This window comes from Macrobrachium nipponense, chromosome 16 (assembly GCF_015104395.2).
Source record: "Macrobrachium nipponense isolate FS-2020 chromosome 16, ASM1510439v2, whole genome shotgun sequence".
Lineage (NCBI taxonomy): Eukaryota > Metazoa > Arthropoda > Malacostraca > Decapoda > Palaemonidae > Macrobrachium > Macrobrachium nipponense.
Window position 1 is genome coordinate 37,252,467 of NC_087209.1, and position 26,546 is coordinate 37,279,012.

Genomic DNA, 26,546 nt, shown 5'->3' on the forward strand with positions numbered 1-26,546 from the left:
TTTGTGGTGTCAAAGGGAGCGAGGATGACGCTGATCGCCCCGTTTTGGCCTTCGAGCGACTGGTTCACAGAGGTCATGTCCTTCCTAGTGGACTTCCCAAGGACCCTGCCCGCCCGGGAGAGTCGATCTACTCAAACACCGCCCCACTTCGAGAGTACCACAAAAACCTCCAACGCTCTGAGTCTGACTGTGTTCAGACTATCGAGCAAGAGCAAGAGGTTTTTCCAAGACCAGGTGGCAAGAGCTATTGCCAATGCAAGGAGAGCTTCCTCTCTTGCAGTGTACCAATCGAAGTGGGCCGTTTTCAGATGGTGCAGGAAAAAGGGCATTTCTCCACCACGACCTCTGTGAATCATATTGCGACTTCCTCCTTCATCTGAGGAAAGTCGATAAGCTGGCAGTCCCAACTATTAGGGGGTATAAGAGCATGTTGTCAGCGGTCTTAGACACAGAGGTTTGGATCTTTCGAACAACAAAGACCTTCACGACCTTTTGAGGTCTTTTGAAACCTCTAAAGTGGCTCAGCCAAAGCTACCGTCATGGAACTTAGACATAGTCTTGAAGTTCCTGATGTCTAGTCCTTTCGAACCTTTCCATTCTGCAACATTAAAGGACGTCACCAGAAAGGCTATTTTCCTAACTGCTCTAGCTACGGCAAAGAGAGTTAGCGAGGTTCAAGCCATCGGCAAACATGTAGGCTTTAGGGGGCATAATGCGGTATGTTCCCTAAGCCCTTCATTCTTAGCCAAGAATGAAAAACCCGTCTAACCCTTGGCCCAAGAGCTATGAGATCAAGGGGATGGCAGAAATTATTGGCAAAGACTCAGTTGATCCCAACTCTATCAATTTTTGACTCGCGACTCAGCTGATTCGACTGAAGGGAGTCTGATTGGAGCTTTTTCCCCTTTGTCAAACTGGTCATGTGTTTTTTGGTTTCAACTGAATGCTGTTGGAAAGGCATCTAGTGACTGGTGCTCAGTAGTCATTGAATTAAAGAAAGGTTACTTATTTTACTTAATTAGTATTAATATTGAACGCCCTGTGCTAGTGCCTAGACGTTAGAAGCATTGTAAGTGACCTTTTGCTTCTGGTAGCCAATCCTCTCCCAGGTCTGTTCGACTTGGGTGAAAACCTCTGCTCTCCCTTCAGGAAGTGTCTTTTTTTGCATAGGCGAATACATTTTCCTAAGTCTTTGGATTGCTATCACCACTGCAAGATGATGATCGCTTGCATTATCGAACGTTCTGCTAATTCTGAGAAGAGCGGACAAGAACAGTCCAGTTATGGGCTGCTTCAGGAACAAGAGGCCCGTGCCAGCACAAGGCTGGCTTAATCTTAAATAACAACAACAACAAGAATAGTCATCCTGAATAAGAGGAACTCTGAGGATTACTCTCCCCAGAGTTCGGATGTGAGAGCTTATGTTCTTGGTTCGATCTTAGGATCTTTCTAGTCAGTGTTCCTGTTTTTTGGGAACAACCAGTTTTGGTATGAACTAGCCGTCTTCGGTGTCCTGTTATCGCCGTAGAAGCGTTTTCTGCGGGATAGCTCACCTTTGCTATCTTCATTAGAGAATTAAGGAGGTCTGCTTCCAGTTCTTATTCTTTTTCTTCTCGAAGTGAAGAAGGAATTAGGCTGACTCATGGTCGACAGGAGCTACGAATATACGTAGTACGGTAGTACATACCTTGTACTTCGAACTTAATCCATTCCAGAAGGCTGTTTGAGTACAATTTGTTTGAAATATGAAACAAATATCCCCTTAAGAAACAAAGGGAATCAGGATAGTAATTCGTTCCGGCCACCAACCCATAAAGTCCCCCTTTTCACATTTTTTTCTATTATTAATGTGTTCACAAGGTAAGTTAAGAGTGTAAAGTAATGAAACTGTATGTTATATGAAGTAAATTTTTGAAATTTTATTTTTTTCTGTGTATTATTTATGAACTGTTTGGTAAAAATGGTGCCCGGCCGACTGTGGGATGGAGGGAAGAGACGGGAATATGATTGCAGTATGCAAAGGTTGATAAAATAAATTTGTATTCACATATTATGTACAAGGATAATCCAAGAAATCGATAGTGTGTGTGTCTGATTGTTTTTGTCAGAGAGAGAGAGAGAGAGAGAGAGAGAGAGAGAGAGAGAGAGAGAGAGAGAGAGAGAGAGAGAGAGAGAGTAATTAGCGTGTTACTCTTGGAACTTAAGTGCACGAAAGAGATTAATTATGCCACAATACATCAGCTTACTGTTGGCAAGTGGCTGACTTTTAAAACAAAAAAAACATTGAGGATTTTGCAAAACAAATAAGTGATATGTCAAGAATGCAAGAAAAGGAAAAAAAGATAAAATTAACTTTTTCACAGGGAAGCTGTTTAGACAAACAAAGGCATGCAGAAACTGGCAGCATCGCCAGTTTGTTTATTACAGAGCCGAGTTATTTTTACAGTAGTAAAAAATCGTAAGAAGCAGTTGTCACTAGATTGGTATTGTACCATAAAAAATAAAGTTATTTGGGCAAATCGAGTGTAAATGAAAGAAAATGGACGAATAATCATCTCAGCCCAGCTGGTAAGTCAGTGGGAAGCAGAGCCTTTCCCTCTCTCTCTCTCTCTCTCTCTCTCTCTCCTCTCTCTCATCTCTCTCTCTCTCTCTCGGCTCTCTCTCTCTCTCTCTCTCTCTCACTAAGTGACCACCAAACATTTTAATTTTATCATTACTTATATTATAGGGAAATTCCCTTTTTATTGTGAATTGTTATTGGTTTTACATACATTCAGTTAATATTTTAACTCTTCTTCTTCTTCTCCTCAACATATCAACGCAATCCCTCATTCAGTGTCAAGTCAGCTGGGTGTGATGTCACCCCAGTTACGTACGATTATACATCTTTTATACTAAATGTTATATTGAAAGCTAAGTTTATATGTTTAAATGCTTTATACTTTATTTATTTTGTCGAATATGGTTATCATTAAAACTATATATTGTAAATAAAAAAAAAAGCTAATATAGTTTAACTTGTAAGACCCAAGAGGCTGTCGAATACAAGTATAAACCAGATAATCAGTCAGTTCGAAGTACGAGCATTTGTTTGACAAACGACACAAAATTTTCTCTAAAATTTTCTTAGAAAAACAGAAAGTTCGACTTAAGAAAACGTCGACAAATGGGGTACCACTGTACTTGTATATTCTTGCGACGTTTATCTATTATCAGCTGTACCATCCAAGTAATAGGCGCATGCCTGTAAGTTAATTCTTCTGGTGTTGTGATCAAGACAAATAGGTACCTTCTCTTAATTTCCTGAAACTCAGAACAGCTCTAGGCCTTCCAAGAGTTGCCGATTTTGATTTTGGTATTGTTTTGGTAACAACACCACAGGGTTGGTATTACCACTGAACAAGGGGTTTTCTTTCCCTCCTGTTTTGGTTTATGTACGTAGGTGCTCGAGGGTATTCGTTGTGCACTCGATTGCTCTATAAGGCGGAATGTGCTACCAGGAAACAAACCAGCCTACAGAGTTGAGTGAGGAGCAGAGACAGCCTTCTTACTGAGTGTTTGTTAGTCTGAGTGTGGTGTTCTCCTTTGTTGAGGGTTAACTTTGAATTCGGATCTCTGCCTGGGGATTACACACCTAAGTGTCTGATTGGTCTTTGGATTCTCGCTTATGGTTCCTATTTTTTACTCCACATTTGCCATTGCGAGAATCAGCAGACAGAGATATGTCTCTTTAGACTCCTTATCATCATTCTGTTTACCCCACGGTACAACAGAAGTCCGTTAGTCTGCTTCATTGCAGTTGATCCATAGCCCACTGTGATGATTCAGAAAGATTTCTCAGACAAACAGCGGTTTTTTGTCTTACATATTCTTTTTCTAATTTGTAAAGTGTTCAATTACTATTTGTTCACGAATTGGAGTGACGTTGGAAGCTCTGCTTTCCAGATGTGAAGAGAGGAGTCCTACCAGAACCTTTCTCTTCCTCTGTCTAAACATGTCGTTTTCTAGTTTTGTATGGACTTCATGTCATGGTGTAAGGCACACTCATTTTTGTGGAGTGTTTTTGGCCTACTTTGAAGTGAAGCTAAAGATGTAAGAACAACCTCTACTTCCTTAGTTTTCAGGCATTATTTGCTCTTTATGCCCATTCTGCCATCGAACTACCGGTGGTGTGAGCGATTTTCGTTTATAATATGTTTTATGTAGGCTTAAAAAGTCAAATTTTTCATACCTTGTTGGGACATTTTAGTGACTGACATGGTATCGTGAAAGGAAGCACAGGATGTTCTCCTATTATTATCTCTTCACCTTTTCAGTAAGGTGCTGAGTTTGGAGAGCCAGGGGGTACAGTGTACCTGGAGCACCCACCACTATCAGTGGATGGGTCTTGACTTTATTTCAGTGTAGGTGTCCATGTTTTCTGGTTGTTTTATTTCAATGCTGCGCCATGGGCAAGGGCGGGCACCTATCATACTTTGCTAGCCATAGGAGCATTCCCCTTGCTGCAAAGTTTCCCCTAAGTAGGAGATGACCCTTGGCTCTACCGCTGTGCCACTACAAGTTAAGATGAGTGCCAGCCAGAGACAGTAGCTATTCATCTGCATAGCTCTTTGAACTAATAGGAATGACAAGCATTGTTTTTTCAATGCTATCAACTTTTCTATTTCAAATTCATTACATGAAGTAATGCTTTGGAGTAGAATATGTCCATGATCCCACCTTCTTTCAATGTGGAATCAGCTATATAGTAATAACTGGGTAAGTCTCATATACAAAAAGATATTTTTATAATAAAATAAGGTTTTGTACATACCCAGTAATTATATGATCAGAGCCCGCCCACCTCCCCTCTGATGGACATGCATGAAACAGAATGAAGTGTTTTGCTAAGTTGTTCCTAGTATTGCCGTTGGGGGGGGGACGGTATTCTTATACCTAGTACCTACACAGAGCAATCGAAGAGCTACCCACGAAATTTGGAATTAGGCTGCCGGCCATGTTAAACTAATAGCTATATGATTGCTGGGTAACTATATACATAACCTTATTTTATTATAAAAATATAATTTTTTTCTTCTAATAAAGGTTGAAAAATTCTACACATTGAAGGACTGAACTGCCAGAAGGTTTTGCTGTAGTTGTGATCTATAATTTTTACTGATTTTTTTTTTGCAGTACAGTGGCCCCCCATATTCGCGTTCTCCGGATTCGCGGACTCACACATTCGGATTTCGCTCGGGAACATTTCCCTGCATTATTCGCAGAAAATTAGCCACATGTGGTATTTTTCTGAGAAAATATCCACATAAATTCCTGGTTTTTTTATCAGTTTCATCATAAAATGTACTTTTTGTAATAAAAACTAATAAAAAAACCAAGTATGAACAATTTTAGTGGGTTTTTCTTGAGTTTTAACTATCAAAATAGGCTGTTTTTAGCATTTTTATAGGGCTTCCAAACATTCGCGGGTTCTAACTAGTATTCACGGGGGGTCTGGTACGCATCCCCTGCGAATACGGGGGGACCACTGTACATACTTTATATGGTTAGTGAGACTATATTATACAATTATAATTTGCATATGAGGAATTAAACTTGAGTTGAGCCAATTACTAGGGTGAAATCTAAGGAAGTTACTTTTTCTTGTAGGTTACAGTGTTGCACCCCACCATTCTGGTGTTTATCCAGTTCATGAACCTCTGTATGATGCATGGAAGAAAGTATGGAATGTGAGAGTAACGTCTTCAGAAGAATATCCTCATCTATACCAGCAAGACTTAGGAGAGGATTCATTCATCGCAACATTATGGTATGAGACATTATAACACTCATGGTTATTACATTATTCTGTTTGGCAGTGTAAGTGAAATAAGTTTTAGAACTTAAACTTTGTTAAAATCAAATTAATTTAAACCTTAGATATCATTAGGAGGGGCAGAAACAGTCATGCTAAGGATATTTTAGAGTGCATTGTGACTCATTAGTTACCATATTTGCTGGCGTATTAGATGCCCTTTTATATTTTTAAATATATAAAAAAACTGCCCTGTCGTATTACGGATGGGAGCTGGAGTGCCGTAGGCTAGACTTAGGTGAGCATACTGGTTAGGCACAAAAATTGTTGCTAATAATGAAACATTGAAAAACAAGCCTATTACAGTAAATTGTGTACTAATAATAAAATCTTGAAAACAAGCTTAATTATCTGTCTGTTATCTCAAACTTGAGAGAAATTGCTTACTATAAGTTGGCAGTTAACCTATCAGCCATTTGCAATGAGTGGATGTAAACAAAATCATAGCGCCGCCTTGGGGGCTTGTCGTGGCAACACTTCACTTCAACGTTGTTTATTCATGGTAAATTTCAGAGAGTCCATACATACTTTATTTCAGTATACTCTCACAATAATGTATTTCATGCACAGAATCAAACATTTTCCCTACAAAAGCAATTTAAAATATCCTTCAATAAATGTATGATGAAACATACTAAAAATTTTGTTTCCCACAAAATACCCTTGTAAAATAGGGATGCGTCTTACGCGAGGGTGTCTTATGTGCCAGCAAATATGCTATGTAACTCCATGAGGGACCGAGAAAATTAGGTGGGTGCCAGCAGAATAATAATATACAAGCAGTTACAGTGAAGATGTTACCTTAATATCATTAATATTAATATTCTGTTATATAGATATTTTTACTCCTAAACTATTTTCATAGTACTGTTCTTTGCTTGAAGGAGCTCCTGCTATCTTCTGAATGTCCTTTTGATATGATTTAAGTATGATGACCTGTGTGTTGTTTTTAGCTCTTGTGTGTTCCTCTTTACACACACATTTTTCCGTCTCCCACATGTACGGAGGGTCACACACCTCCCCACAAAATTGTATAAACCCCAGACCCTTTTTTTCTTTATTATTGTGACTTTACTACAGGATAATTTCTTCCGTGTTGAAATAAAAGGTGAAATCTTATAATTTTATGATTTATTAGTGGTTTCTTTCATTTTTCTATCATGCAGTACTTTACTGGGGCTTTGGTTTTACCTATCCATACCATTTTTGGTTTTTCCTGCTAACATATAAAATTTCTTTTGTTTTCTTGATACCTTATATAAACCATTATAGGTAAGCAAGTTTCTTTCTATATATGTCTTTTGGATTGTATATTCTTCAAGCTCTTAAAATTAAACCTAGTGGTATATTTCTTTTCAGTCTTTCACTGTGGTATGAAAAATAATGTATGTAAGCATCTGGTTTGGACACTTTTCTTGGCTGCTTTGGTTTCAAATTCACCATTAGTATTCTGTTTCACCCAGATGTTTAGAAAAAAATATTGATTCCATGCTGCTTTCAATTGTGAATTATATTGATGGCTCTAAACTATTAATTTTTTTAAGCAGCTTAAAGTCTGAAAAAGATTATCTTGGAAGATAAATATTTTTTTAGAGAGAAGATTTTGAATGTACACATTATACTAAATTACATTTTCCAGCTTATTGTTGTTCACTATTGCTATGTTAGTTTAAAGTGTCTTTTGATGAGGAAAAGGCTAATTGGAGGGGTTACTGTGGTAGTGTTTAACACTCGCCCCAGTTCTATACCGACACCTTTTATTTATGGTGAGCGAGTCAGAGACTTCTGACATGTCCAATTTAGCAGTTCTCTGGTATCATAGCAATATTTTACTACGAAAAGGCTAAAGAGGACATTTCACTGGGCGACACGGCTTCCTCGCCCAGAAATAGATTTTTCCTACGTCAAAATCCCATTTTATGTTCTGTGTTAATTATATTTAGTAACATTACTTATTTCCATACACATAAGTTTGCAAGTATGGGAGATCCTATTGAGAAACCCATAGCTACTCCAAATGTCTGTCAGTATGTTTTATCATGGTAACTAAGTTATGAGTCCTCCACAATTAACTTGCAAATTTTACTGCATGGGAAAGGAAATGTGTATAACTTTTCTTTTATCCTAATAAACTAATACTTTATCTAGTGGGATGTTTGTGAATAAGGAAGTTGGTTGAAACTACGTACACATTATTTAATGACTTTTAGTTTTTCAGAATAATCCATTTGACTGTTTTAAAATGGGTCTGTGACCCTCAACACTTACAAATATCCAATAATTTTGCTGAGAGAGTTGATAAATTTTGGGGGGTATAATTTTAGTAATGTTACCAAAAGGCATACGTAGTAGAAAATTTTCTTTATGAACAATTATTACTGTATATTTCCGCATGTAAGACGACCTTTAAATCCCAAAATTCGTCCCTAAAAATTGAGGGTTGTCTTATAATACAATTCTAAAAATCACACCTTGAATTCTAAGATGATGTTTGGTAGGCTAGCCTCGGCCTTGGTGGTATAGCCTAACCTGAAGATTCACATTATGAAATAAGCTGATAGTAAAGGTAATAAAACCATTTTTACCTTATATATTATTGGTATATCTTCATAACAAATAGCCTATTTGAGGAATAATTCGAAATCAATTGAAAAACTTTTATCTATGCGATCCCAGCTAAGAAAATGTAATCATAGAGTTACGGTTGCTCTAACAGCAACCTTTATCCTTTTAGAAACTTCAGTGGTAGTGTAATTACGGTAATGATAACATTTAGGATAACAATATTAATTTTTCATTAAAAGTTTCTCATACATATCACAAGATTGATCACATTTGCCACCATCATAGGGATTCCAGTCTGGTTCTGCCGAGTCGATTTTGGCTTCATTGTCGATATCATACACATCCTCTTCAGTACCAACCATGGCATTTTTTAAATGATTTTATGACACTCAATTTTCACATTCCCCATGCTTTTATAACAAAAATGCTGTGAACATCGCGTGAGGCAGCACGCAAAGTTGTTCGTAATTGTTTAGAACAATTCACTCTTATGAACGATAATTGTGTACAATAATTATTGTTCATTATTGTATTTTTATTAACGGTTGTTTGTGAATGGTGATGAAACAAAACAATGGTTTCCCTTTTAGGCAACGTCAGTATGAAAAACACGACATAGAATCTGCTTTGTTAAACCCACCTTTGATAATTTACAAAAAGAATGTATCTCTGATTGTTCCGATACGTAATGCAAACCTTTCGGTCCTTTAACAATAGTAATATACTTTTGGCGTAGCTGGAATTACGGCTGTTGAATCTTGATAAGGTGGTTAGGCAGTAACTACCGTGGGGCAGGCCCGGATGTAAACACTCCACTTTACTTTCGGCCGTCTTCCAAGGAAGACGTGTGTTTGAGAGCTCCAGCTGACTGGTCGTTGATCTTTTTTTTTTCCCGGTGGGATCCTTTGGTTTATTTTTTGTATTTAAATAATTATCCATATACGGTGTTTGATATTAATACTTGGTTTTTCAATTAATATACAAACACACTTTTTGTGATAGCCTTTGTAAACGCCCCTCTACATGTGTTAAGAGCCGGCGGCTAAGGTATGCCAACATATTTACATTCTTTCGCCTTTAAAACTGGCTCAGACCTGCATGAGGACGAGATATGTGTTTATCGTGAGGATGAGACCTGTATTTAACGTAAGTGATATTGATCCTGTAACGGGACATGTATTCATCCAGAAATTACGCTTACGCTTGGGAGTTACCAAGGGAACTTCAAGGTTTGTCTGTGTTTTGTTGTTATGGTAATTTCTCTTCTCCTTCTTCCTTTCACGTACTATCGGAAGAAGGTAGAAGGATGGGCGTGCGGTGCTGATGTTGGGGGATCTCCTCTCACTTCGGTTTTACAGACTAGTGGTGATTGTGTTTTCAGCAGTATTGGTTGGATGCTCTTCGTATTTATGATTCTAACCTTGGAATTGTACCTATGACTCGTAGGATGTTGCGTACTGATCCTCGAGTGTGTGTACTGATCCCCTGCTGATAATCATTTTCATTACCACTACTACCCGGGAGTTATGTCACTGGACGAAGCTGTCGTGCTGCCCTGTGAGGTTATCTACTCCTGATGGTAGAAGTCTGGCAGAAGGAGAAATCGAAGAGGAAGAGAGCTCGTCAAGTGTTGTCATCCTCCTCTTCGAGATCATCATTTCTCCATGCCTCCCCCCCTTCAACTTTTAAGGCTTTGCCGTAAAAGAGGAGGTGGTCTCCCCCCCTAAGAATTCTCGTCATGGGACTTCTAAGGGTCTGTCTCGCTCCGGGGAGGAAGCAGACGGGGACCATGGAGGTACCGGCTACCGCTGTATCTCCTCTCCTGGTTCCGAAGGTTCCACCTCCGGACTGGGAACCGTCTTGGCCACCCGCTTGCGAGCGTTACCGAGTGTACGATCACCTATGGGTGACTGTGCAGCCAGGGTCCAGACTGCGGAGTTCGCTCACCATGTCAGGACCCAGGCACGGAGCGGAAGATGGTAGTAGTCGCTCGGGTGACTCTCGCCAGACCAGCGATTGCTCTCGTAGCGATCGTCTGGTGCCTAGGGTTGACGTGACGTTCCCGTGGGTCCAGGCACGCAGAGACCAATGGAGGCGGGCCATCCAGCCCTCTTTTAATTAATCCTTTTCTTTCAGAGACAGCCCCACCCAGACGACTCGGGGGTGGCAGACACTTCACCTGCCAGGTAGGAGTTTCGTAGCCCTCCTCGAGGAAGCATTCTCTCCACTGCTACTCCCGCAGGTCCCTCCGGACAGGTGCAGTTGGGCCGTGTTGCTTCGGCAAGTGCCCCAACTCTGTCCTGGATGGAGGACCTGTTGGTTGTCCTGAGGAACTGGAGAAGAGGAAGTCCAGGAAGAAGAGGAAGGTGTCGCTGTCGTCTTCTGCCGCCTCTTCCCCTTCGACTTCCGAGGCCCCCCAGCCGAAAAAGAAGAAGGTAGCCTCCTCCCCCCCCTAAGAAGTCTCGCTCAGAGACCTCTAAGGGTCTGTCCCACTCCGGTGGGACAGTTGGGGCTTCCGCTGGTCCTCCTGTTCCTTTGGGAATGGGGCCCGTCTCTCTTTCCGCAAGGAAGAAGATGACGGGGACCGGAGAGGTACCGGCTAACACCGGTACCTCCTCTCCTGGCATCAGAGGTTCTGCCTCGATGCCAGGCACCGTCTCGGCTTCTCGTTTGCCAGGATCCAGGCAATCGCTCTCGTGGCGAGCCGCTAGATCCCCAGGGTTGACGCGACGGTCCCAGACTGGTCGTGGGCTGAGGCAAGGAAGCGGTCTCCTGGGTCATCTGGACCAAGTGCATGACACGCGGTGAGAACAAGCCTTGGTCCCACCGCGACAGCGGAGTCTGCCGGTCCCCTGACCGCCGCTCCCACTGGGACTGGGCGGAGAGGGGGACCAGCAGCAGCTCTTCTGAAGCTCGGGACCGTCGCCGCTGTTCTCAGTCCAGCCATTCCCTGCAAGAAGACCGCTGGTCCAGACCGGCAGCTCGATCATCACCGTGGTTGATGATCGCCTACAGTCCTCCCAGCCTACCGGTTCTGCTGGTAGGCAGGGGAGGAGCTCTCATAATAGCTCCCGACATAAGAGACCGACGCTTCGTTCCTTGGTCCAGCGTTTCTCTGCAAGAAGACTGCTGGTACAGACCTGCAGCTCGATCGCCACCGTGGGTTGGTGATCACCTACAGTCCTCCCAGCCTACTGGTTCTGCTAGTAGACAGGGTAGGAGCGTCGGGTCTCCCTCACCTGTCCCTTCAACCGTCACCGCCGTTTACGTGATGGTCCGGCTGGACCATGCACACACAGACCCGGGTGGGCTCCCCCTTCGGTCCTCTTGAGAGGTTTCGACCTTGACGAGGACTGGGACGCGTCGGAGGACGGTATCGGCTCTCTCCTGTCAGGTGCTCACTCAGCCCCACCCAGACGACGGTCATGGTGGCGGCAGACGTTTAGCCTACACTACAGTACGAGTTCGTAACCCTCCTCGGGAAAACGTTTTCTCCAGACGGTAACGTTTTTCTAGACTCTGAGGGGCCGGTGATGGCTGCCCGTGCTCGCTGCCCGTGCTCGCTTCTCCGACTGCTAGCACTGCTGGAAAGGTGAGTGAGTATCCAGTCTTCCTCCCCCATTCCCCCTCTCCCTATGGCTGCGAAGGGAAGGGGAGGGATCCTGCAGAGCGTTCTCCGTTGGATTCCACATCGGGGACTGCGTTCCTGGACGGACGTCGTTGAGGAAGGATCTTGCCCTATCCTCGATTTCTACGGGAATTGGGAGGACCACCACCCGATGATCGTCTGACGAATTCAGTGGGGGTTTCGCCGAGTGCTTAGAATTCTTCGGAGTTTCTAGTACTCTCCGAGTATTCTGGTCTTCTATGATCTGCAAACACTTGGGCGAAACCACAGTCCAAAGTGGGCGACATGAGAATCCCAGATAATTGTTGCTATGTTAATCGGGAATCTCGCTGAAGGCTCGAATTCCTGGAATTTCTAGCGTTCGAGAGAAGTACTGCTGCTGAACGAAGAATATCTTGGTAGGGGCTCAGCCTGGAGGACCTGACGGTTCGTCGCCTCAGTAGGCGGCCAACCCTGGGATGGAAGAACGGGTGTGAACATCCAGTTCGGCTCGAACTATCGTCTTCGGTATCCTGTTATGACCATAGAAGTCTTCCTTCAGGGAAAACTTCTCCTTCGCTCTCTTCATTAGAGAATGAAGGGTGTCGGCTTCCAGTCCTTATTCTTGTTCCTCGAATGGAAGAGAATTTAGGATGGAGGTCTATGTACAGGAACCTACAAATATACTACGTATATTGCCCTCGCGACATGCTTCTGTTATCAGTTGAATTGTCCGAGGTGTAGGCACATACCGTATTTAACTCTACGGGTTGTGACCGAGACGAATAGTATCTTCTTAATTGAACTGCAACTCGGGACTGCCCTGCAAACCTCCCAGGAGTTACCAGCTTCGATTTTGAGACAACAACACCTCAGCGTTTGCATTCACTGAAATCTGTTTCGATTAAATGCAAATGCTTGAGCGTATTTTTTTGTGCTCGATGGTTCTAGCCGAACGAATTCCTTCTTGGAATGGATTACCTTGGCAACTCAGGATGATGAGTGAGCAAGGGCTAGCGGTGTATGGGCTGCCTGCCACAGCCCAGTACCAGCTGGCTCTCCGAGATAGCACGGTCGGATTATGTCTCTCCTCTGCAATGATTGACTACCGAACCGAATCTCTGCCCGGCAATCACAGACTTAGGTGTCTGGTTGGCTGGAATTCTCGCATATGTGAATGACCATCTCTACTGCATCGCCTTGGACATTGCGAGAATTTTCAGACAGAGATATCTCAATAGACTCGCTATCATCTTTCCATTACCGCACGGTAACAGAAGTCTGTAGCCTAGTCTCCCGCTGCATCGCACCTGCCCCTGCGATAATGCGGAATGATTTCTTCAGACATCTGAGTTTGTCTTCTAAATGTATATCATTTTTGTAGGTGTGCAATTGTTCATTGTTCACCCCGAGTTGTAGATGTTTAACAGAAGACATCACCTGTTCCCCGCCCTGCCAGCTCTACTTCCAAGTATATAGATGTCCTCCCTGGATAAAGCTGGGAAGAAGAAGATGATGATTCAGCCCATGAGAAGCAGTTCTCCAGGCAGTACAATCCCTGTGTTTTCATTACTGAAAAGCGCTCCGCTTTCATTGCAACTCCGACTTCTCACCAAACAGCAATGAAGTAACGGTTTAGTGTTTTCAGTCCTTTGTAAATCACAGGGATTAAGCCGTCTCCGCGGGTTGGTGTCATCGGCGGGACTTTTCTACATTCAGAATCTTGAGAGTTACTTCTCTCAATTCGGCTGTGAAGACGTAGGTTGGCAGTCACCTATCACCTTCGTCTTCAATGGCACATAGTGTTGTTTCTCCTTAGTTGAGATTCAACTACAAACTATGAGAACTTCTGTCTTGCCATCAGGACCTCGATCTCTAGAAGGCAATTGACTTTCGCCTGTTGGGCACATGCCTTGAGAGAATCATAATCTCGCCTTCCGGCATCGGTGGCAACAGATAGACGATTTGTATGGTCTCTCGGCATAACCCTTCAAAAGGCGAGGGTCACGTGACTACGCCTCGGATGCTTGGTCAACTAGCCTCACACAACCGAACGCAGTCAGTCGGCAGCTGTCGAAGCGTCCAAGACCGTCACGAGCTATGCTGTGGACTTTGTATCGGTTGTTCCAGATCAGTTATTACTTCGTCCTACTAGCGTGTTTTGTTACCCATCACCATCGACACCCACCATGGAGTGTCGGTGTCTTTATCCACTGTGGAGATGAAGAGACTTCGCCGCAATCGCGTACGAGACGAAGAGACACTTTGCTGCAGTGGGATACAAGACCGCAAGACACTTCGCTGCAGTGGGATACGAGACCGCGAGACACTTCACTGCAGACGGATAGACCAGTATGGGTACTGGACATCACTCCGAAGAATGTTTGGACAGGAAGATGGATAGGTCATCGCGACCATATCCTTCTTTCCCTCTGGAACTGCCCACAGGTCCTTGGAACCTCATTTCCCTGGACCAGTGGTGGATGCTTGCAAGATGTGTTTGCTTACCCAGCTCCTTGACAGGACAAGTTGCATCTCATCCATGGTGTGCAGTTGTAGAGGAAAGAAGGATGCGAGAGTGACTGGCTCTCCCCCTTCCATGCCTTGTCTCTCCATTCCTTGTCCTTTGGATTGAGGATAGGACTTGAACTCACACTGGCTGGTCGGACGATTGATGCGGTAAGCCTATACATAAACATCCTTTTTATGTTTTTTATCGGAATCATAGAAGCAATCCCGCTCCTTCCTCTAGCAAGATGAGGAAGGAGACTGACAATAATGCAAACCCTTCCCAGAACTTTGCATTAATGTCTCCGACGCCAATATTCTTCACAGCCCTTTTTCGGATGAGTGACGATCCCTCACTCATTTCAAAAAGCTCCAGAAGTCTGACTCTTGATCATGCAGCTCCTATACTCCAATCAAGTTGTCAGAGGCAGCAGGGCACTCTTCCTCGCTCTTAGGACCAGGAGTAGCAGCCTAGGTGCGCAGAACTCCAGTCAATTCTAGAGGCTCACTCAGATTTCTCCCACCAATCAGTGAGTCTTCCTATTGTTAAAGGACCGAAAGGTTTGTATTACGTATCGGAACAAATCACAATTTGTCGAAAATTGTATTTTTCCTAACTATACAAACCTGAGGTCCTTTAACAAATTTGCCTACCTCATGCCACCCCTCAATCTGAATCTGGGCCGAAAGGCAAATTGGGGTGTTTACATCAGGGCAGGCTAGCCTGCCCCACGGTAGTTACTGCCTAACCACCTTGTTCAAGATTCAACGGCCGTAATTCCAGCTATGCCGAAAGTATATTCCTATTGTTAAAGGAACTCAGGTTTGTATAGTTAGGAAAAATACAATTTTCGACAAATTGTGATATTAAATTCAACTTCGGCAACTAAAGACAGTGATGACATAGGTAAAATGCAATCAGCTGATTATTTCAAGAATGTAAACAAAACTAGAATGCAAATGACGCATCATCGCTCTGTTCATATATTGTAATATGATAATACATGCAATATGATTACAGTGAAACAAGTTTTATTAAAATTATCATTATTCTCAATACAACTATTATTTGACTTTAGCAAGTGGATATCTATCAGTGTAAGATCCTAACTGAGGCAATGGTCTCTCTCTCTCTCTCTCTCTCTCTCCCCATTTCATCAACTGTAATACTAATGATACTATCTCTTCCAGTAAAAAATTCCAGTTTTTAGAATTCTGGATGAAGTGATTATTGTAAACGTATGACATAAACACCCGAATTGAGAAACAGCTGATTACTAACGTCATTTACCGTAACTCTCGAGCGTTTTTAAGAGCTCCGTTACAATTGTCAAGTTGTTAAACCCTGCTGATTTTTAATGGTGGCTTCCATAAGCAAAAATAAAATACATTTTTGTTCATCCCTCATGCAGTGGAGATCTCAAGAAAGAATACTAGTAAATTAAAGCTTCTGGTTATAGCCGAGGCTGAATAAAACGAATAACGGCCAAGTGGTTAAGTGATGTTTGGAACTGGAGAAATTGCTTATGCAATGAAGTAATATGTGCTTGTTTTCAAACAAACTTCGTTAATTTACGATAAAAGGTATCTGGAATTATATCTCTTCTAACAAATAATGGCAATGAAGATATTGATAATACTCAAGTCAACCCGAGATTTTGAGGGTGTAAACAATATCAAATGTAAATGACTATGTTTATCAGTAATTCAGTAACAATATGATAATACGCAGTACTATACTGTAATTGGATACAACAAGCAAAACAACTTTTTATATAAGTCATCATTATTATAAATGTAGTTTTACTGTTTAATTTTTGCAAATAATCAATTTCCTCCAAAAAATATTTTGGTTTTGTAATTTAGAAGTCGTCATACTACAGATATGAGATAAATTCATGAAAATTTCCCATGATTTTTAACCTCCTCTTATCCAAAGGTTATTTTATACGCGGAAATATATGGTAGTTTAATAATCTGAATATTATTTTGTATGCATATTGGCTTGTGAGTTATGCTCGAAGTTTTGTGTTCCCTCAAGGAATTACTACATAAACAAGCTAAACAATCCTAAACCCTTCAAGAATACCCTTAGTAATATTGTTTCATCACCCCATGTTCTTTAAGGTAGGGTTGTGAACTTTGGAGCTTGTCATCATGGGATATGAATAGTATCAAATATGCTTAACTCTTGGTAATATTATATGTAATATATTGACTTGCTGAGGATTAAGCTAAGGATCCTGGTTCTCTATAGAAAACATGCAGTCCTTATAGCTATAGATAAGCCTAAATCTCCACTTTGGGGGGGTCGAAAAACCATCCAGTGTTCCCTCTTCTTATAGAAAGCCCTCCACTGAGATTTAGGCCAGGAACGATATTCTGGCCATGGATTAGAGATAGTACCAAAAAAATTTGCACTTACTGCAAGTCAAATGGGGATCTGTAACAGAAGAAGCCAAAAACCTGGAACAGGGAAATCCCTGAACTCCCAGACACATATGTTGATGGGGCTTCGAACTCTTGGAGGAATCCATGATCAAAGGACAGACACACACTCTAAAACGCAAAGAAATAATGGGTAAACAAAGCAACCGGCTTGGGAAGGAGAGCGCAACACGGCTACTCTCCGAGGTGGTCAAAGAAAGATTGATGTGTCATGAGGGCCCAAGCTTGGTCGGTGATCAGCTTCCACCTTGTATACGTATGGGTTGCCAGGTGCCACAGATTCCGTGCTTTACAATCTGATTTTTTTAACTGGTTCCCAGCAGGTACTAGAACATTATCCTATTGTTATGACCTCAGGTTTTAAGCTTTGAAAAATGCAAATTTATTAAAAATTTGCTATTTTGTTGCAGTCTTGCAGCAGTTTATGAAATTTGTGAATGAATCATGAATACTACAGTATATATATTGTAAGCAACAGTTCTCAATTATTTGTTGGTTACCCTAGTTTAGGGTAAAAGTCACCAACATAAAGATTGTCGCTTTATGATAAGCTGATATGTTATTCAGAAATATTTTGCAAAAGAAGAATTGTTATCATCTAAATCATTATAACTTCTACATTTCTCCATTTCTTTCTTGGAAGAGAAATTAATTAAGATGCTGCCTGTTTGTTAACATATTTCAAATTTTTATTTTAAATGTCTCGAAATTAAATCATAAGAGAACGAAATCATAAACAAATTTGAAAACATATTTTAGAGATAAAAAGTGAGAGTTATTGGTAAAACTATGTACAATGCCAATACTTACCAAATGGAATCATGTCTGCTCCCCAAAATTTATATCTTTTAGATACTAAAAGAAAAAATATAGCAATAGTAAAAACAAAAACATTTCCATGATTTCATGGTGAATGACACTTTTCGAGAAATACTTCAAAATCTAATCTCACTGTGAAAGAAATATGACTCAAAATATATTGTTTCCATGAATAACAAGTGAATGAGGTAGCCTAGTTACCAAACAGTCCTAAGATTGTTTACAGATTATGCACATTTTGTTTAGCAAATTATGAATATCTACTTTTAAATATTTCACATGATTTAATAATCATTTCCTATAAGAAAGTATTATCAGTAATGATAAGAAATGATAAGGTAACTTTTTATTGGCTTGAAAAGTGATGACAGAATTCAGATTTAAGCTTCACTGATTAAAGTGTGTCAATGGCAAGCAGATAACAAGACGATGCTAATGCCCTGTGTGAGCAATTTGTTGTTTGCATATTGCAAGATTTAATGTTGGGAAAGATTTTTAGGCAGACAGCAATTTCAAGAAAAACAGCCGTTCATCTGTGGTTGTGGCGATTTGATGAATCTGTCATGGTAACAGATCTTCCAAGTTCTGGACATCCAAGACTTACTACTGTGACTTTTTTACATGCTATCGATTACCTCAGCTTTTAGAACTTTGTTACCACTTCCATTAATTCATTATTACATTGCACATCTTGGGCCATGAATTGTGGAATTATAAGAATTCCCTTGAAAAGTTATTGTTTAGGATCAAGTTGGCTGTTGCTTCAATAAATCCTCTATTGTGCATGGCAGTATGACAGTTTAACTTTTGTGTTTGAATATAAACAACCCAAGAAAGTTAGACTGTATTTATAGGTGAAGACAATAAAATCCGATGACTGACTTGTGATTCGTAATGTTCATTGTTCCAATTCAAACAGTCAGAGACAATCCTTTCTTAATTCAAAGTGAATAGTTTAACTACCCCCAAGGTAGTTTTCCAATTCTCGGCTGAATGGAAAGAGTGAGATGTTGTCATATTCACTAGTAACTCAGATCAGGGGGAAAGGAGTTTTGTCCGGGACTGTACCATCCCTGCTAATACAGGTCTTTACTGTAGGTGGGAGTTATAGTTTTTATATTAATTCTTTTTTTATGTCTGTGTTATCATGCATACCTTGTTTACACTAGTTGCTGTGGCAATGATTGTTATCAGTTTTCTTTGCAGAAAGATCCTTAGCTGTAGAAAACATGTTTTGACTTGTATTTTTTTTCTGTTGTCAAACAGGTATTGCCAAGGCAGACTTGTGGTCTTTTCACCCATACAATATTCATAGATAAATACCCGGGAGGACGTCAGGTGTTAGACTCCAGTATCCATGGTGGAGAATTGTTTCAGACAATTGTCTTCAATCCAGTAAGTTTAAAGTGTTTATAATTTGTTTCTGTTACAGTTTTGTATATTTATTTTTTATGGTAGAGCTTTTACCAGTAGGATGACATTCCTGTTGCTGAATAACCACTGGTTCCATGCAGTAAAAACACCATACAAACAAACAAAAACAAACAGTAGGATGACAATGTTTGTTTCATTGTACTTAGTATGTACAGTACAGTTCTCTTGTGCATGGTGGTCCCCCGTATTTGCGGGGGATGTGTACCAGACGCCCCCACGAATAGTTAGAATCCGTGAATAGTTGGAACCCCTATAAAAACACTGAAAACAGCCTATTTTGTTAGTTAAAACTCAAGAAAAACACACTAAAAATTTTTATGTGTGGTTTTTTTAATAGTTTTATCACAAAAAGTGCATTTTATGATGAAATTGATAAAAAAATAAACTAGGAATTTCTTGATATTTCTCATAGAAAAATACTGCGAATATGCGAATTTTCCACGAATAATGGGGGGAAATGTTCTAGAGAGAAATGCGCGAATGCATGAGTCCGCTAATCCGGAGAACGTGAATACAGGGGTCCACTGTACTGTATAATTTTGTACAAAATTATCATTGATGGATTGTTGTGGTAACTTTAACTAAGTTCTTTTAATGTTTCATTTTTTTTAGTTTAGTAAATATGGGGAAGCCTCAGCTTGATATATTCTTCCTTCCATTTCTTTTTTTTGCAAATTGGTTACCTGTTCTGTGGAAGAATGCTCTGCATGCTAATGGGACAGTTCTTGACTCCCATAGGGCTGCTTGCTTAACAAATTTGGTTGCAGCAGTGTTAAGTCTGAAAAAGATGATCTTGGCAAAGAAATATATGTTTAAGAGAGAAGATTTTGAATATACATACACTTTACAAAATTATATTTTTCCAGTTTAGTGTTGCTTGTTACTATTGTTAGTATTAGTTAAATTTCATTCCATGCATAAGTTTTTGTTCATATTTCATTTTTGAATAAAATATTTATCATTGCCAAGTTGTTTGTGCTAGACAAGAATCTTTTTCTATATTATGTTATAAGCTTGCAGTCTCAAAGTTTTTTTTGGTTTTCAAGTGAACAGTTATGAAATGTATTCATTAATTATGGCCATAACTTTTACAGATAAGCATCTTTATGACACATCTGAGTAATTATGGGAATGACCGCCTGGCTTTGTACACTTTTGAGTCAGTGATCAAATTTGTCAAATGCTGGACCAATTTAGTCTTGCGAACTATACCACCTCTGCAGCTAGGCGAGAAGTACTTCCATATGTATCCTGAGGAAGCTGACCCTATTTGGGGGGTATGTCAGTGAAACATTTTTCCTTTTATGACAGTCGGAAGGTTAAATTTAATCTATAGGAGTTTTTAAATTTTATACAAGAAAATAAATCGGAATACATTCTGCTGATATCCATACAATTTGCTATATAAATTGACACAAAAAATAGAAAATAGTGTTGAATTTCTATACCACCCTTGGTAAATACTCCATTGATAGTACCCTAAGGGGAATTTTAATTTATGCAAAGAATTGCATCTAAGCCATATCTATTATAAAACTGTAGATGTTACTCATATTGACTGAAGAGTAATATTCTGAATTGTATTTCAGTCTGCTTGAAGTGAATAGACTTTAGTGCTAATTACACTGGAGTTATTAATGTTGTTTAGTATCACATATGTGCTCTTTCCAGAATCCATGTGCTGATCACAGGCACATTGAAATTTGGGCTAGAAATAAGAGCTGTGAGCAGCTTCCAAAGTTCCTGGTTATTGGTCCACAGAAAACAGGAACAACTGCACTTTATACCTTTCTAGCCATGCATCCTGCCATTGTTGCCAATTATCCGTCTCCTGAAACTTTTGAAGAAGTACAATTCTTTAATGGGAAGAACTATTTCAAAGGCATTGACTGGTGAGTGCTATTGCAGTTATGTATGCAATGTTAGTTGAACATTGGGGTTTGTGTGAATTTGCCTCACATATAGTATTTGCTGTAATTGTTACAGTGTATTGTATGTTACCTCTTTTGTATTTTTGGTTGTAATTCATTTTTAAAAATTTAGAATGAAAATTGTATAAATCTGTTAGAAAATTCATTTATCATAAATATTGCATATACTGGAGGAGTCATTCTTCATAATCATTATTTTTACATTAGATTATTCTTTTATGAGGTTAGATAATTGATGATTTTTTTCATTATCCACTATCTTGCTCATTATCTTGTGAATTGCTGTCTGGCTCCAATAATCATCAGTATCCTTTCTTGTTTTTCACTCTGGTCAGCATCAATTTCTCCCATATTTTCCTATGCCACTTGCCTCCCTCTTCTTGTAAAGTATACCCAAGTACAGGCGGCCCGCGGTTAACAGCACAATTGCTCAGCGGTGAATCGGTTTTACGGCTGTCGTGAAAAATATTCATTAAAGAAATAAGGCATTTTAAGGTATTTTTACGGCACAACATTCAGTTAACCGCCGCTAGCGCTGTTGTCTAACGAGTTCATACATTTGTAGAAATGCCATTCAGACCATAAAGGTTATGCAAATTAGGTTAACTTTCATGTTCTTTCTTGTGAGCCGCCGCCTGCCACTCTTCTGAAAATATCGAGTTAAAAAAAGTGCAAATTAGCGATTGGTGTGTCGATTTTATGTGTTCATGCTTTTATGTTTAAAATGTGCATGAAAATGTATTACATATAGGGTATTTTTATTTTTGTGCAGAAATATGATAAAAAGGTAGCTTTTGAAACTGCCCTTCAAGTTATCGAATATACAATGTTTTTTCATGTTCATTCTTGTAAGCCGCCGTCTGCTGCTCTTCCGAAAATATCGAGTTGAAAAGAGTGCAAATTTAGCAAACGATGTGTCGAATTTTAATTGTTTTATGCTTTTATGTTTAAAATGTGTATGAAAATATATTAGTATAGGGTATTTTTATTTTGTACATAAATAAGATACAAATTAAGGCAGCCTTTGTAACTACGCTCCACATTGTCAGGGGATGTTTTTTCATGTTCTTGTTCTTGTCCGCTGTTCCGAAAATGCAGGTGGTTATTTTATTAATTATGCATCTTTATATATTATTTCACTGTATCCAATAATACTGCATGTATTCTCATATTAGTGTTATAAAATATTATGGCAAAATTTAAGCCAGTATTCCGCGGAGAGGCCAATTTTGTGGTTTTAAATCGCTGATGGCGAATACGAGTTTGTTTTTCCATAACGCAATTCTGAGCGAATTCTCTTGCTTCTAGTTAGCATAACGAATATCTAGATACATACTTGACTTATATGAGACAAGGTTATTTTTCCTTATACGTGTTTTGTTCCGACACGGCATACAAACCTTCGGTCCTTTTACAATAGGAAGGTACTAGCGGCAGCTGGATAGGTCGTAAGCTTTCGAACAAGGGGTTCGGTAGTTAACTGCTTGTCCGACAGGCGCGCGCGCGCGACTGGGAGGTAAACAAATCACTTTTGCTTTCGGCCTGCTGGCGTGTGGACGTGTATCATCGCTCTCTGCCCGCTTCATCGTCGTTGCTTTCGCATGGTTGTGTTTTTCTTTTTTTCTATTTATCTAGTGAAACTGAATTGTAAGTACAATCATTTCATATTTATTTCCATTGAATTCAATTGTGAATTAAAGGATCTTGGTTTCACCACGCCCTCCGATTACCCGAGTGCCGGGACTGAAGGCGTAAGTGCGGGAATTCATTTTCCCACCAGAAATGACCTCGTATTGTGTATTGATCGGATGCCGAGGGCTGGGGAGAGGCGCTCGCTCCGAGCGTATATTTTGGTTGGAAATGTGTAGATGAAAATCGTAAGTAAGTGCTCTTTTCATTTATATTTTTTTGACCTGTATGCTCGTTGCCGAGCGAGTGCGCTCGGCACGAAAACTTATTCTGTATGGAAGTGGAATCGCAAGTACAGTATTCTTTTCATTTTCATATATTTATTTTTGATTGTAGCAATACTCATTTTGGATCAGTTTCCGAGCTTACCCGGAAATTGATCCTTTTCCCTTTCTATTTGAATGAAGTGAAATTGCAAGTGCAGTTCTTTTTCATTTTCATATTTTATTGAGATTGCATTGTTTACTTGGATCAATGTTTCCGCTATTTCCCGGGAATTGATCCTTCCCTTTTTATTTGTATGAAGTGAAATCGCAAGCGCAGTATTCTTTTTCATTTTCATATATATTTTGATTGCATCAATTCATTATGGATCAAGGTTTCCATTCATAATCGGGAATGGATCCTTTTACCCTTGCGCTCGGTACCGAGGCGCAAATGCGCTCGATCCGAGCCCTTATTCATTGTGAAGTGAATCGTAATGCAAGATTCTTTTTCAATTTTATTATTCCTTTTATTATTGATTGTTGCATCAATATTTATTTGGTTCAAGTTCCGCTCAGTCAGGAATTGATCCTTATGCCCTTGCATTTGGGCCGAGGGCACGATTGCTCTCGGGCTCTTATTATTATTGTTGGGTACATGGGTGCTGTGTGCGGGGTGGGGAACGAGAACCCCCCCCCCCCCTCTCAGCTCCCACAGATGGCCCTTCCCCTTGGGGGGGGGAGGTTTATCTGCGTTCTTCTCCTCGCCCGATCCGTCGAGCGCGGGGGAGGGCGCTCGGTGCCGATGTACAATTGTATTCGGGGTCTTCCACTCGTTCGGAGAGGGCTCACCCCCCCGCGCGAGGGACTTCCCCCCCCACTAATCGCTACTACTGTTATTTCCGCAGGTGCTACTGCCACGAGGGTGGACCTTGGTGAGGTATGGGCGTCCTTCCATTTGCAGGGCGTTGCTAGTCCAGGGGCTGCGGTTCTATGTCTGGGCCTACTGCGGTCACCCATGGAGTGTGAGCCACGCTCCAGGTGACGATGTCCCTCCTCACCTGTGTACTCGCCTCACGTGGTAACAGTCTTGCCTACAGCCGCTGTGAAGTGCCGTTCGCCGTACCGAGAGGTGGGGGGGCCGGCCGCCGCCGCCGCTCCGTGGTTGCCGCGCTGCCGCGACCACAACTTCCGCTGCCCTAGAGCTCGCCCCTCGACCTGCCGCCGGTACCAGGATGTTGCTGGCTGCTGCTCCACTTCCTGTGTTTCCGGTGCTGCCTGCCGTACCTGCCGATTCTGGGCTGACTGTCCATGCAGTTGCTGCGCTGGCTGTCCCTGCCGTTGCTGCGTCTGGCTGTCCCTGCCGTTGCTGCGCTGGCTGTCCCTACCGATGCTGTGCTGGCTGCTGCCTGCTGTTCCTGAGATGCCCATACCTGCTGACGTTCGTCCCTGTTCGTGGTGGTACTACCCCAGACTTTGGTCTGTCTGTACAGGTGCGGTCCGGGCCCTGTGGCTTCGGCTACAGCAGCCCCGGCTCCGCCCTGGATAGCAGATCTTACGTCTGTCCTGAGGAAGCTGACGAAGAAGAGGAGGAAGGTGTCGTCGTCGTCGGTCTTCATCTTCTTCATCGTCGTCGGCTGCCGCCTCTTCCCCTTCGACTTCTAAGGCTTCACAGCCGAAGGAAGAAGAAGGTTGCCTCCTCCCTCCTAAGAAGTCTCCCTCGGGAGCTTCTCGGGACCCGTCTCACCTCGGTAGGGACGGGAGGGTTCCTTCCGCTGGTCCTCCTGCTCTTCGGGAAGCGGGGCCCGTCTCTTCTTCCGCAAGGAGGAAGACTACGGGGACCAGAGGTACCGGCTAACACCGGTACTTCCTCGCCTGGTGTCAGTGGTTCTGCCACTGCATCAGGGTCCGTCTCGGCCTCTCGTTTCGCGGGAGGTACCGACCGTGTACGGTCGCCTACCAGCGACCGTGCAGCCAGGAACCAGACCTCTGAGTCCGCTCAGCGTCAGGTTCACGGCACGGGGCGGAAGACTGGTGACAGCCGCTCATGCGACTCTCACCAGACCAGCTCTCACTCTCGCGGCGACCAGCTGGCTACCCGGGGACGTGACGGTCCACGACCGGCCACGGGCTGAGGCTGGGAAGAGTCCTCCCGTTCGCCGGTGCCAGCCACGGCTGGAACCAGCGACGTGACGTGCCGTTGAGGACAAGCACCGGTCTCACTGTGACAGTGAGCCTGCAGGTCGCCTGACCGTCGCTCTCACAGAGAGCGATCGGGTACGGCAACCAGCACCAGCTCTTCTGACACTCGAGATCGGGGGCCGCTGGTGCTCAGTCCAGCCGTTCTCCACAGCGAGACGGTTCGACCAGGCCTGCAGCTCGATCGCCACCGCGGTTGACGATCGCCTGCAGCCCTCCAAGCCTGCTGGTTCTGCCAGCGAGGCGAGGAGGGGGAGCGTCAGGTCTGCTCTCCCTTACCTTCAACCTCCTCGGGTTACACCGGGAGGAGCGAGGTATTGAGGAGTGATCGTGAGGGGTGCGCCCCTCATGATCCCACCACGACGCCCTACGTGCCAGCACGGTTCTTGGACCGGCCAGGAACGTATGCGCAAGTGGATGGAGAAGACCGAGAGGGCTGTCGCTGTTCCCCCTTCTTAGGAGGAAGGTTCTCGGAATATGCTCTTGTTCGAAGGGACTTAACGGTCCCACTCTGCAAGATGCTGTGACTTCCGAGATCCAGAGAACTTTGCGAGGTTATGGCGCTGATTCGTCAGCACAACGACCTCGGGGAAGGATCGCCGCTCCCACCAGCAGAGCCACGTCTCGGCTCGAGTCGTTTTGGGGCCCGAGAGGGAACCCAAATGGACGGTGGGTCTGCCGCGATCGGAGCTTGACCGACTGTGTTGAACCAGGTAGTCTCTTGTCTCCGGACAAGAAGGCTCTCTCAGTTCTGGCCGGTCGAACAAGCTACTTCACCTCCTCTACTGACGACAGAGGCGTTTCTACGTGTCTCGGACACCGTATTTGAATACCCTTCGGTCCTCCTGAGGTTTCGACCTCGACGAGGACTGGAATGAGTCGGAGGACGGTATCGGCTCTCTCCTGTCAGGTGTGTCGAGCAGCACCAGACGACGTTCACAGTGCGGCAGACCCTTACCTACAGTATGAGTTCGTAACCCTCCTCGGGAAAACGTGTTTTCCTCCTGACAAATGACAATTTGTCCAAAATTGCATTTTTCCTAACTATACAAACCTGAGTCCTTTTACCACATAGTCCCACCTCATGCCACCCCTCACTCTGCAGTTTTTGCTTGGGCAAAAGCAAAATGATTTGTTTTACCTCCCAGTCACGCGCTGCGCCCTGTCGGACAAGCAGTTAACTACTGAACCCCTTGTTCGAAAGCTTACGACCTATCCAGCTGCCGCTAGTACCTTCCTATTGTAAAAGGACCTCAGGTTTGTATAGTTAGGAAAAATGCAATTTTGGA

General features: G+C 42.3%; 1 protein-coding gene across 1 annotated transcript; it reads left to right on the top strand.

Annotated features, from left to right (window-relative positions):
- The first annotated feature begins 1,847 nt into the window (after positions 1 to 1,847).
- On the top strand, positions 1,848 to 21,131 carry LOC135195307 (bifunctional heparan sulfate N-deacetylase/N-sulfotransferase-like). The gene is given in 6 exon segments (XM_064221569.1): positions 1,848 to 1,860; positions 5,650 to 5,763; positions 5,766 to 5,809; positions 19,068 to 19,196; positions 20,330 to 20,512; positions 20,907 to 21,131. Coding segments are annotated over 6 exon segments (708 nt in total).
- Positions 21,132 to 26,546: the final 5,415 nt, after the last annotated feature.